General features: G+C 45.2%; 2 protein-coding genes across 3 annotated transcripts in view; both read right to left on the minus strand.

The window, feature by feature from the left end:
- Nucleotides 1-3,325: 3,325 nt before the first annotated feature.
- On the minus strand, nt 3,326-6,828 carry zfp36l2 (zinc finger protein 36, C3H type-like 2). 2 transcript variants are annotated; one of them, XM_084338685.1, is made up of 2 exons: nt 6,534-6,828; nt 3,326-6,255 (listed from the first exon to the last, which is right to left on the minus strand). In XM_084338685.1, exons 1-2 carry the CDS (start codon nt 6,621-6,623, stop codon nt 5,020-5,022), a joined length of 1,326 nt encoding a protein of 441 aa, XP_084194811.1. In that variant the 5' UTR covers nt 6,624-6,828; the 3' UTR covers nt 3,326-5,019. The 2 variants fall into 2 exon arrangements, with proteins under 2 accessions (XP_084194811.1, XP_084194810.1); XM_084338684.1 differs by having other exon boundaries at nt 3,326-6,258.
- A 2,332-nt stretch (nt 6,829-9,160) lies between these two features.
- The window catches only part of LOC311247672 (tRNA (32-2'-O)-methyltransferase regulator THADA-like), a gene marked incomplete at its 5' end in the record, with an annotated part of 165,195 nt that continues 160,461 nt past the window's right edge, over nt 9,161-13,894 (minus strand). Inside the window, 2 exons of the mRNA XM_084338686.1 lie at nt 9,161-9,929; nt 10,353-10,528. Coding sequence (XP_084194812.1) covers nt 9,609-9,929; nt 10,353-10,528 — 497 coding nt within the window. The 3' untranslated portion in view covers nt 9,161-9,608. The remainder of the gene's footprint in view (nt 9,930-10,352; nt 10,529-13,894) is intronic.

Here is a 13,894-nt window from a genome sequence, read left to right on the forward strand (position 1 = left end):
CGACACACACACACATATATATACACAAGGGTGCACACGCACACGCGCACACACATGCATGCACGCACACACATCTACACACACACACACACACACACAGAGAGTGCTGGGTTTACTCTGGCATCTGTGCATGTCGTCAGTGTCGGGGCGGAGCGGCAGCCATTGGCGGTAAACACTCGGGCCTCTCACAAGATGCTCTGTAAATATTTACAGTTAGGCAGACGGCGGGGGGGGGGGGGGGACACTGCACCTCCTCCCTCCCCGTCGCTGTACTTCCAGGTCTAGTACTGTAAAATATCTATAAATCTATCTATCTATCTATCTATCTATCTATCTATCTATCTATCTATCTATCTATCTATCTATCTATCTATCTATCTATCTATATATATTTATATCTATTGTAAAAGGACTATGAAACAGTGTCTACAATATGCCATATCTACTGTTGAGGTTCAATGGTAACCGGCATTCCATTTGTAGGCCGACCTTGAGAGTTCTCTCTCTCTCTCTCTGTCGAGGGAGCGCCAGGAACTCCTACGTGTTGCTATATATGACAGACTCACTGGACAGACGGGAGCTTCTTGAGGCGAACTGCTGGACAGCTAACTGGACCCACCAGTCTCTGTGTGGCATTTCGTCTTAGGGACTCACTGGCTCGAGAATATATTCGGTTGTCTTTTATTCTTTCTGCATCAACTGCTCTGTTATTCTTATTACTTGTGTATGATTAAACTATAAAAGAAATCCACATCTGAATGGAACTCAATTATTTGTCGCGACGGATCCCCCTCTTTCAAAGAGGATCTGGGCACGGTCGGAATCCCCAACAGTACTGGGAAAGCAACAGGACTTTATTCAGCGTCTGTAGAGACACCTGAGCTCACTGCTTACACAGCGTGCACTGGCCATGGAGGTTATATCTTCTTAGACAATATTCTGTCTGATATCCTGACACATCACATGGAGGTTATGCTTATAGCTTCCGAACTATCATAAGAAAAGAGAAGAATCGCTGCTCTAGAGATGGCATAGTGGTTACCCCCCCCCCCCCCCCACACACAAGTGACACACCTGCTCACCTGTGTCTCCCCCTCATTTGCATTGCTGCACTATACACTATTCCATCCATTGCAAGCCAACGCCCCCCCCCCCCCCCCCCCCCTAGCCATTAACTCAACTGGACTGTCACTGTACTATTTACTATTTATTTGCACTAGCACTATTGCACTTGGGACATTGATGTTATATTATTATTATTGATATTATTATTTTGCACATGCTATATTCAGTATGTTTGTATGCCAGTGGTGATGCTCTAAACCCAATTTCCTTGTACCAACAATGACAATAAAGATTCTATTCTATTCTCAACCACATTCTACTGTCTCAATGAAGATAAGATACTGAAGAGAGTATTTAAAACAAATCAGAAGAGGGAAAGAGGTCCAAAGCTACATTAATTGAGTGAATATATGGGGGGGGGGGGGGGGAGAGTAACTCTGTGACCCTCGGATTGTGACATCTCTCTCAGGTCCACTGACCGCTGCCGGCCGACTGCTGGTAAAAGAGACTCTTGGACAGCCACACCTTACCGGGCAGCGTGGCAAAACAATGCCGGTGACGAGCCAAGCTTCCCAAGCATTGCAGTGGAACACAAATAGTCACTTCTAGATGGCGGCAGCGGCGAGGAGAGCGGGGGAAACAGCAGGAGAAGAGGTGGAAATGGGTGGTAGCGAGGAACCGGGGCTCTTCCTGCTCTAATCACAAGTCTGAGTATTTCCTGTCATTGTGGAACCTCCAGACCATTAGCCAGCAAAAACTCCACACATACACCACCATCACACACAATGAAAATACACATCCTTTTAGACATTAGTGCTATACTGTATATGGGGTTTCATACACTCCATCAAAGCTTGCATCTGTTTCTGTGTCGATTAACATATTGAGGCATGCATACTAATATTCCATCTCTAATTCTCTCCCTCTCTCACACACACACACACACACAGACGTCGGTTTGTGGATATAAGTTGGCAAGGACCGCTGCATTGTGTAGCCATTTGGCTCAGATCTGATAAACACTTCATTATGAAATCCAGAGGACACTGTAAATATTTGCAGGCCGCTTATCTGCCTGCCTTATCTTGGCGTGAACTCTCAGCACCACATGGCTCCTATGGGGCCTTTATTTTCTTAATGACTTTCAGCCCTTGATAACTTCACAGAGGGGCCGGGCCGCCCATTGAAAACAGGTCCCTGACAGGCTCCTGGATAACACAAAATGCAGCTTAAAAAACAGCTTGAGATGTCTTCACACTCTCTCTCTGTTTGAGCTAAAGGTACCACTTTCTAACCAACCAACAAGTTAGCAGTTGTCAACAGTAAACACATGAGCTGCATGAATAAGACACACCTAAATAGTGCAATCCATATAAAATACCAATTTAATCATCAATTAACATCCAGTCCGCAGATTTCTACTGACAATCAAAACCATATCCAAATTATATGGAAGATGATTCATTCCATGGGACATTCATTTATGGTACTGGTGAACAGGCGATGCAGCTGTAAGTCCTTATCTATGCGTAAGCCTGTGTAACACATGGTTTCATATCCATCAGGACCTGAGGCATAATCATTCACCCTGACATACATCTCAACACTGACTTCCAGTGTTTACTAGGTCAGGGAGAATGATAATGCATGACTTATCCAAAGAGTATTCCTTATCCTCATGGCAAGAGGCCAGCCAGACGTGCAGTACAGCTTCAGTCTCACCAGACCAGTCAAGTCAAACTACTTTCACCTCCCCTGTGTCGTTTTGTAGTCTTGGGTTGTTCCTCCCTATAGGATAAGGAGGAGGGGGGAGAGCTGTAACTATTCTCTGGAAACCAACTGAAAGCACTGCTGGATGGTCCTCAGTGGAAGCCAAGGACCCATCCAGGCTACATGGTCCTGAGGGCCCCTAGCCAAGTACTGTCAGAGGGCGGCCGAGGCCCCTGAGTGGTCAACGACCAGGGATACAAAGTGTGCAGTGCACACACAAACAAACCTCAAGGCTTTTTCCACTTTGGGGAGGGAAATTATTGTTTTCCAACTGCTAGCTGGATTGTGCGAGGAACATGACGAAGTAGAACTGTCAGTTAGGAGTAGAAATAGCTTCTCGTGTCAAACCAGTACTGTGCATTTCAAACCGTTTCTAAAAGTGACACTTGTTGATTGTACTCCCAAAGCCCAACAACAGGTATTCATCTCACAACCAGCTCATTATCAACTCTCGCCTCGCAGGAAAAACACCCCAGAACAAGCACACAAATCTTTTTTGAAAATGATTTTTATTGGGAGAACTACAAAAAAAATAGTACAGTACAAAGTTAACAGTCTCACACTCAATTTGTAGTGAACTGACTCCCGGAAAAATATTTATATTACAACTCATGTTGTCTTTTTGTCCGTTTTTCTTTTTTGTTACATTCAAAAAGCTTTACTTCTGATAAAAGTAGTCAAAAAGTACATAGTGCGATCCCGATCCCCTGTACCTACTATGTACAAACCAAACGTCTTCAACCACTTCCCCAATCCAGCTAATTCTCAAGACTAGACTAGATTCAATCTCAAAGAGGGGGAAAAAAGCATAGTAGAAAAAGAAAAAAAAGTGAAGGACTGGGGACTTAGAAAAAAAGGTATGGTTGTTGCTCCAGAGTTGTCTTTTTTACAAGTGGTAACAACCTTCAAAAAAATTAAAAGGAAAATTCAGAATCCAACACTACATTCAGTTCAACTTGTGTAATAAAAAGATAAGATGTAGGAAAATACTTTATTTGGTTAATCTTAAGGCATGTCAAGATGGTGAACCCCATAGGTACTACACAATAATACTGGGGCACAAGGGATTGCTACATTCTTTAGCACGTGGCTGGTATCACAGTGTGACCTCGTGCAAACAGAGGGGAAAAACAAATACTTTTTTGGTTAATTTATTGACTTGGGTTCTTTGTCACTGAAGTCAGATCTAGGTAATAAAAAGAAAAAAGTAAGGTTTGGACGGTCTGTACAACCACATTGTTTATACATTCTACAGAAACATTGAAGTAGGGATTCTCAAAAACGCCTTCCACAGCTCTGACAACAACCTCAGGAACAACATCAGCAATCACGCAAACTTTTAATAAACGTAAACAAGGAAACAAAAGAATTAATGAAATAAATATCACATACGTTCTCTTAAATTAAGATTTCTTTTTTTAACTCATTTACAATAAAAATAACCGAGTGAAGTTACAAAAAGGAGAAAAAACCAAAATATATATATTACTGTGAAAAGAACATACACTCCACTTTATGCAGATTAATAATGGCGATCATAATTTAAACATAAAAGAATATAGATCTATTGCTTCATCATACTTGATAAATACAGTATGGACACAAAATTACCAATGTAGCCTATACTTTTCACAAGATAATAAATAAGTTAAATAGTCCATAGCCAGTTATGCACCGCTATGTAATCACTCAAAACAGCTAAAAAAATATATATTCAACCATCAGCAGTGATTTCCCCAAACAAACCAAACTCAAGAGCGCTTTTAACCAAGCAACAAACTAGACTAACCAACCGAACCACTGAGTGGCGCTGTGAGACAGAGTACATACAGTTCTGGAATGGAAGTTGAAGCTTTCAGAAAAACATACTTTGAAAAAAAGGGGGAAAAAAATGTTACTTTGTGTCAAGGCATATTCTTGGCAGGATGGAGGAAATCTGAAACCGCTTACAGTCTCTTCTTGTCAAGTCATGTTACACATCAATCCTGGGAAAGAGTGGCTTGCCTGAGAGCACAGCGGCTGCCATGAATTGCAGCCCATTGGGCAAGTCACTGGTGGAATGCCTTCTGTTGCTATCTACTTTTATACAGCTATCATATTACATAAGAGAAAAAAAAACTAATGCCAGGTCAAGGATACCTTTCATCCGTTGTAAATAGCATGGAGAGAAAAAAAATGATGATTTTAGTCATCTGAAATCGACAGCCTGCTGAAGATTGGCAAACGCCTTCCAGCATCCAAACTAGGAGACTCGGAGCCGCTCAGACTCCCGGACGAGCTGAGGGACCCGCTGGCGTAGCTCTCCCGGTCAGAGAGGGAGCCGGGCGGGCTGGGGGGCGGCTCGAACACCGGGGACTCGTTCAGGCGGCGCTGCAGAGACTGCAAGTGGCTCATGTTGTAGGATGGGGGCGACGGGGGACACACGTTGTTCCCCTGAATAATGTTCCCATAGTAGGCACCGTTGGAGGACTGCAGGTTGGCGTAGCCGTGCGGAGTGTTGTGCACGGCCAGGGGGGCCAGCAAGGCCTTTAAGTCCTGCCCGGGGAAAGAGAAGGCACTGTTGACGCAGGACAGGGAGTTGGGAGACAGCAGCGCGTCCTCGTAGAAGTTGGGCGAGCAGGAGGAGTTGGAGGAGGGCGGCGGGGTGCGGGACGTGGGGCTCTCGAGCAGGGGGGACTCCAGGCCGTGGTGAGTGGAGAAGCCGGAGAAACTCAGGCTGTGGTGGAGCTTTGGTCTGTTGTCGCCCCCCCTCTGGCTGCTGTACCCACCGCCCTGCTGCTGCGGCGCGCCGTCCCCCCGCTGACCGTAGCCGCCGGACCGGGGCTGCTGCTGCTCCCCGCCCGGCACGTTGGCGTTGCTGCTGCTGGGCGCGGGTCGGCGCTCGTCGGCGTTGTGGATGAAGTGGCAGCGGGGGCCGTACGGGCAGAAGCCGATGGTGTGGAAGGTGCGGCAGGGCTCCGTTTTGTACTTGGGGTGGCGAGACAAGCTGCGCAGCTCGTGGTAGCCGTGCGCGAACTGGCACTTCTCGCCGTACTTGCAGGCGCCGTTCTCCTCGAAGGGCCGGCAGAGCTCAGTCTTGTAGCGGGTGGAGTTGATCTGCGAGGCGGGCTTCTGCTGCTGCCCCCGCTGGTCCCCCTCGCTGTAGGCGAGGTCTCGGAACTTGTTCTCCTTGTTCATGAGGGCAGTGGAGCTCGGCGAGCTCTCCTTTAAGTTACTGTAGGAGGAACTCACGGAGGAGTACTTGTTGCTGTTGTTCATTGAGTCCATGTTGCTGGTGGAATTTCGGCGGAAAAATCCCCCCGGCGTGAAGGAGCTGCTGCTGCTGTTGGAGGAGCCGCCCGTCGACAGCGGAGCGCCCACCGCCTTCTTGTCCAGCAGGCTGTTGATGTGGATCGCGTTCATGTTCATGCTTTTCTCTTGCTGCTGTGGACAGAGATCACAACGTTAACGTTAGTAATGCACTTGTAGAGACACAACGGATCATTCTGCATGCATGCAGTTTAGGTACTTAGGACAAACTGCATGCCGTTGCAGGTCAACAGGTTGGTGAATGAGTCAGTTAGTGCAGCTTGTGCACTAACTAATGTCAATCAATGCTGTTCAATATTCAAACTGGCAATCAAGCAATCCAGCTGCGGAGAAAAGTTAAGTCTCCCAAATGCAAACAATTAAAATATTTTCCCATCAGTGAAAGTTACCTTATATAGCATGTCGATATCGTAGAAAGCGGACAAGATAGTCGCAGACATCTCTCTTCCCGAAGTTTGCTGTGGCACTATGTCTCTCATGGAGGACCGAGCAGAATCCCTGGATGCACGAAGTGACTGGAGTAGATTGTGCCACGACTGGTTTTTTGGAAAAAGTTTTTAAAAGTTCCAAAAAAAGTTCATGTGCAAATTCCTGTGGTGGTGGCGGCGAGAGCAGAGGCACAAAAAAAAGGGGGAAAGCAGTTTTTATATTGTTGTGTCGCTCCCCTGGAGAAGCTGAGGCAGAGTGCTTCACTGACTCCTCCGCTGCTGCACACAGATTATATAAACTGCTCCGCGGCGGCTCCGCGACGAGGGGGCGTGGTCACGCTGGATCAAACTTTTAAAGACCACGCCCCTTTACTGTAAAGTCTTCCGTTCACTGGCTGGCCGCCTATTATTACACCACGCCTTGAAACCCTCCCCCATGCCCCTCCCCTCCTCCAAAACATTATCACAACGAATTTGTAAAAGTTTTTTTTGCTTTTTTGGTGGGTGTGCGGTTGGGTGGCTATTACTTTGGAAAGAGTATTACTTTGGAAAGAGTACAATTTGATGTTCACCTTTCGGTAAAAAAAAAAATTAACTCAATTCAAGCATACTCTCTCGGTGTGTGTGTGCGTGTGTGTGTGCGTGCGTGTGTGTGTGTGAGAGAGGGGAGCGACCACAAGTATGGAGAGAGAGAGGAGTACAGACTGAGGGCAGTGCACTTTATAGATTCCAGTGGTTGCATAATCAACTTCCACATGGAAATGTAACCTATTCCAGTATACTATGGGGGGGGGGGGGGGGAGGAGTGACCTACTTTAATCTAGTTTAATTTACACTAAATGAGAAACTGTGATATTTCATATAATAGGTTAAGTTGTGTATCATTCAACCCCACATAGCTAAATTTACTTGTTAAAACACACTTTTTTCTTCTTCAAATCACTTCAAACCACTCTTCCAAGTTGTCTATAACTTGTTTTCCTGCAGCCAGCCAGCCAGCCGCAGCAGCAGACTAAAGGAATGTGGTTCCTTGAAAAAGCGGTGCAACACTGCCCCCTAGAGAGCAAGCTCTGAAACTGATTTGTCAGGCTGGAGCGCCACCTGTTGAGCCAAGGGTGGTGGTTAAGATCTAAAGGTGCACTCTACCACCATGTTCACATTCAAATCATTCCTCTATTCTTCATGCATTCAGTCAGCGAGGAGGGCTTTCAACATGATTGCAATAAGCTACCGTGTCCCTCAGCGTGACGTATCCTTCCAGGATGGCAAAGGTTTCACAGGGAAATGTCAAACTACTCTAAACTTGGAGTTATGACAAGTTCTAAAGCCACAGTGGAAAGATTGCAGAGTTGGCAGAGAAGCGCAGAGCTATATTAGTGCTCCACAAGGCAGATATTTTGGTTAGGAGCATGTAAAATCGCTGCACGACACATATATCGCCATAAATTGCTGGTTTCTGCGACACTATATCTGGAAGAATGCTCTCATAAGAAAAAAATCAAAACTATCCTATTTCTCTTCCCGTCGCATGATTCAATATTCTCTCAAGAGTCGAGCTGCTGAGCTCCAGTGAGAAAGACAGAAAAAAGAAAAAAATAGCAACAGTCAAAAAAACAAATGACATAAGGGCCTGGAATCTACTACTACCAACCCTAAAATTAGTGCCGGGGCTGCCCTCAGCCCGTGTGCTCGTGATGAATAGTTTAATGTCAAGGACGGACAAAAGGCGAGGCTCGTCGCTCCAGAAATCCCTAGAACACGTCCTTCTTCCACAGAAACCGCTCTCTCCAGAGTCCCGACACACAGCTCTGTTTTTACCGTTCAGCCGTTCCAAAACATTACCTCATTTTTACTGTAACAGGGAACACAAGCTAGCAGGGGGGGAGTGGCGCTGTCTCAGAGGGTCTCACGCACATAAGCACATACACATGAACACAAAATAGGCACAGTACATAATACATATATACAGGCACGTGTGCAGACGCAAGCAAACACACACACGAGACACTGGCCCATTGTGCTGTCCTCCTAATTACGTAACCAAGGAAACCAGGGGGAAGCATAAAACCCTGTCCAATGGGAAGAGTCCTCCAGTAAATTAAATATGACATGAAAATAACTCGCATATACAGGAGAAGAGAGATGTGCGTTGAAATAGAACTTCTGTGACGGACGGACGCTGGATGGACTCAAAGGTCTCTCTTCTCCCTCTTCAATTACACTGGCGAGGTTTAAAGCGTCAGATGGCACATTGTTTGGTCCAAAAACCAAAGAGTCAAATGTAAAACATAGTGGACTAGTAGGTAGGAGTCCTCATGTTGAATCTAAACACAAGTTTTGATGCGACACTCTGGTTAACAGAACAGTGCACCAAGTGTTATTTTTCACACGCAGGGCTAAATTAATACTATGCCTCCACACTGTGGCTCAAGACCCTGCTGGCTCTGCTATTGTTGAGGTGCTATGGACGGACGGGGGGGCGCGCGCGCACACGCACGCACACACACGCACGCACACACACACACACACACACACACACACACTCTATTGTCTTTAATTAAATGTAAAAAATGTATAACCTGAGCATAAATGGTGAGATGATCAACTTAAGTCTTTACTTCGTAAAGCATTTGGAATATAAAAAAAACATGCACATACTATCCCTTCTAAATGAAATCAATGTACAATTACAACAATTTTAAAGAAGGGAGGCATGATAACTCAAATCAAAACAACTCCTTGGCATCTACCGGGACAGTGTGTACAATAAGACATACAGTATGTGGCGGCCGTATGGATGAACTAACACAAAGTCAACAACATATTTCTTCTCATTCAGTCAACAAAGTAGGGAAACACTGTATTACAAATGCAGTGTACAGACTCAGGACATGGCTCTGTGATGAGGTTGTTCTTGACAGTTTTTTTTAGCATTTGTTTTGTCGAAAGCCTTAATACTCAGGCTGATGGGAAGCCATTCGTGATTAGCATCGACTTTGGCGGAGCAGTTACCCACTTTCTGGTCCTTTAATTCAACTACCTCAGCTTCCCCAGTACATCCAAAGCCAGAGTGGCCCTCTGGTGGCTGAGAGCCAAGCGAGCGTGCTCCATGGTGCAGGAGAACTGGGGCAGGGCTGGGAGGCCCTCCAGAGCCTGTTGTGAGTCCAGAGCCTGGGCCTCTGCCTGGGCTAACAGTCTGTGGTGGTGGGCCTGATCCAGCTCTATTCTCCCCTGGGTCTGGTTCTGGACGAGGGTCTGAGTGAGCGAGCTGAGGTGTCCGTGTAGCATCCTCACCCACTGGCCGGGCTCAGCCCACAGGTTCAACTCCCCCTTCTCAAACAGGAACTCCTCTTCATCCTGCTCAAAAGTGAAAGTGAAATGAACACGTTATAATGCTGAGTGATTTAAGAACGGTTCATCAGAATCGGAAAGGTCTTATTTATTGCCAAGTAGTTTACACATACAAGGAATTTGATGTGGTCGCATTTGGTGCGACATTAACGGAAAGACAATTAAGGTAGAATAAAATAAAAGGTAGAATAAAATCAAATGGAATTTAAACTACATTTAAATAGAAGTACAATAGAATAGAATAGAATTATAAAATAAAATAGGCCAGGGCTGTACAATTGTGCACAATGTGGTAGAGTATATACACTACTTAGAATAAAAATAACAATACAGTGGGATGGAATATTGAACAATATTAATTGGTATAGGTGACAAATATACGAAGCCTTCTGTGTGACGAAACGATGCTGGTCATGACTAGATTCTCACCAGGGCGGTAGGCTCGGCTGTGTACATCTCACTGTCCCTCTCTCCCTCTCCCAGTAGCCACTCTGCCAGGGTGAGGAGGCCGGCGGGCACCTGCCCCCAGAGATGAAACAGCTGGCACAGAAGCCCTACGCCCATATCCAGAGCTACCGTAGGGCACGCAGACACACCAGACACACCTGGAGACACAAGAATAATTAATCAACCACAGGAAAAATAATTCTATTGGCCATTGGTATGAAAATGCATCAAAACAATTCACTCTTGCAGAGTGGACTCATTAGAACTGGTGTCCTAACAGAAAAGTTCATTAGTATCGTCTCTGAAATAAACCACATGTACGCGGATGAACGGAACTATTTAAACTAGAAACAGCAGGGAAAGTGCTGTAGATACAAAAAAAAAATAAATAAACTGGAAGCGTTTAGACAATGTGTTAGAGAAGTATATTACAACACGACGTCTTGGGTTGTATGTGAATCTGGCTCTCCCACTCTGTGTTTACAGCCTCTGACCCTGGGAACAATACAAGTCGACAAGAGACCGTATGAAGGCGAGCTGCCGGGGCGTACGAATCTGCACCCAATCTGCCGTCTTCCGGCTGGATCAGTGTCAACTTCAGACACGAGGAGTGATGTATGACCGTCTTTACGTTCCAGACTCTGTGTGTGTGTTCCCCTCTGGGTTTGGAAGCCATTCTGGGAAACAAAACTATAACTCATGCAACCGAGCACCATCAAGGGTGTGTGTGTGTGTGTGTATGGAAAAGCATTCTCTTGCGAGCACACACGCAACAGATTTGTCATGCTCGTGTGTGGTACGCACACTTACATGTTTAAACACGTGTACACACACACACACGCGCACACACACACACACACACACACACACACACACACACACACACACACACACACACACACACACACACACACACACACACACACACACACACACACACACACACACACACACACACACACACACACACACACACACACACACACACACACACACACACACACACACACAGACAGAGAGAGAGAAGAAGAGGAGCCATCTTGGGCTCGTACCGTGGTAGGGTTGTATAATGTTTTATACAACAATACATTTAACACCATGGTAGTGTTAAATAATCTAGGGCTGCAACTAACAACTGTTTTGATAATCAATTAATCTGTCAATAATTCATTTGATTATTCAGATAAAAAGAAAAGGAACAAAGTTATTCCATACAACGCTCTTTCAAACTACTTGGAAACATAAATCAAGAGTGCAAAATGTATCCCTTTATAAACAATAAAAAACAATGTTTAAATAATGATGAAGAAAAACCTAAAACACAAACTAAGTGTTAACAGGCTTTAACTGACTTCAACAACAGGCCATGGAGGTGCATCACAAGTTCAGCATAGACCAAACTAATCCATTATAAACTATTCTCATAATCCATTAGTTGTTGATTAGTTGGCGCAGTCCTAATGCAAAATGGGGACATGAGAGTGCGAGGGCACTAGGGCTGTCCCCGACTAAGGATTTGGATGGTCGACTATGATTGGCCAAAATTTGCCGTTAGTCGACTATTGGTAGACAAAAAAAAATGTATCATTCCATTTGGGCTGTGGGGGTGCTTAACACATTCCCTGCCACGCTTATATCCATCAATGTTTGATCACTGCCACCAGTCTAAGCCTATGGAGATGTTTACCTTCTTTGCAGGGCTATAACTTTTTAAATTGTATTGCTAAATTGACATTACTATGGCCCATTCAACATCAATTATCTATCGTTCAGGATGTAGGAACGTTTTACTTTTTCATTCACAGGTTCATACGAAAATACCGTCTAGAATATAAATGTTTTAATCGTTTTCTGCAGTAATTCCTAAACGTGAGATATAGGCATAAACGCATATATAGATGATCAAATGCCGTTTGTTGGCGTTACACGCTATATTAAAAATGTCAACTGTACATGATCCTAAACGTTATGACTGATCATGCGCGGGTGAACGGGGGGGGGGGTCGTTTATAATTCCGTGATCGTTGGTAGATGCTTTATGTAGTATGGGTGATATATTGATCGGAGCAGTTTGCATGGATAATAATAAACAAACAGGCTGAAAGTAACGTCAGCGTCCTCTTACCGTTGGGCGATGAGACTGGAGCAAAAACATCCCACTTATTTGACGGCGATCGCCTAAATCCATTTCCGGTTTGTATAATCATAATACACGGCCAAATCGTATCGATTATTGCGTTATGGCAGCGATCGCTACACAGGGACGTGTGTATACAGTCCCGCAACAATAAGCGAGTGGCCGGACGCATTTCGGAGACGCACCGAGATCCAACCGGCCATTTCCGGTTTGGCAACTCACAGATCATCCACCAGGGGGCAGTATTGAAGCGTTGCAGAGTTGTGCCGGCTCACACAGCATCAGACCAGGCTCCGTGAGGGAAATATGAATACCATGGCGAAAAAATGAAATATGATCAAAATAACGTTGTACGCCGTGGAATGGCAGAATTAGCATGAACTTGAATCACGTTATACGACGTTTTTGGCGCAGGATGTGTTAATGTCTGAAGGAGTCGACTGAAGGCTTCTTGTCCTCTGCAAAAGCATGCAATTGGTCCACTGATGGATACATCTTGATATTTGTCGACTACGGCTCCTTTCGAACGATCGACTAATAGGGGTCAGCCCTAGAGGGAGAACACCTCAAACAGAGGGAGAACACCTCAAGTTTCAAGTTTCTTTAATAGTTGTCATACAGAAGTACAGAATACTTTCATACAAAATGCTTCTTACTGTTTACGCTCCAGAGACTGTGCTAGACAAGATAGTATCAAATAACATAGTATAGCATGTAATTTAGAAGTAGAAAATGAGGTCACAGTGTTCAGTATAGACATATGTACAATGTTCGATGCAGAATAGAACCTGGAACAGAGGGAGAACACCTGGAACAGAGGGAGAACACCTCGAATAGAGGGAGAACACCTGGAACAGAGGGAGAACACCTGGAACAGAGGGAGAACACCTGGAACAGAGGGAGAACACCTCGAATAGAGGGAGAACACCTCAAAACACCTCGAATAGAGGGAGAACACCTCGAAACACCTCGAATAGAGGGAGAACACGACTGCTTTTAATGGCTCCAGTTGTCCATCAGCAACTATGTGAGACACACTGTGTGTGTGAATATGTTGTTCTCCCGCCTTGACCACCCTCACCACAGCTGACACCCAGATAACACCAGAGACTTCAAAAGTCTTTGAGACCAACCAGTCAAAACATTACCATTACCAGCACACACCACACACACACACACACACACACACACACGCACACACACACACACAAGGAAAGCAGATTGTTTTTCTCTACAGAGAGGAGGCGTAAAATCTGAGCAGAGCCTGAAGTCTGAGCGGGGAGGGGGAGAGCCAGCCTGTGAACATTAGAAGCTGTTGATTGTACAGCATTAGTGGAGATTTGGGACGTTGGAAGCCTGAGTGGCATGTTCCTTTCTTTACCAAAAG

The sequence above is a fragment of the Notolepis coatsorum genome (assembly GCF_963971535.1).
Source record: "Notolepis coatsorum genome assembly, contig: SCAFFOLD_380, whole genome shotgun sequence".
In the NCBI taxonomy this organism is placed as follows: domain Eukaryota; kingdom Metazoa; phylum Chordata; class Actinopteri; order Aulopiformes; family Paralepididae; genus Notolepis; species Notolepis coatsorum.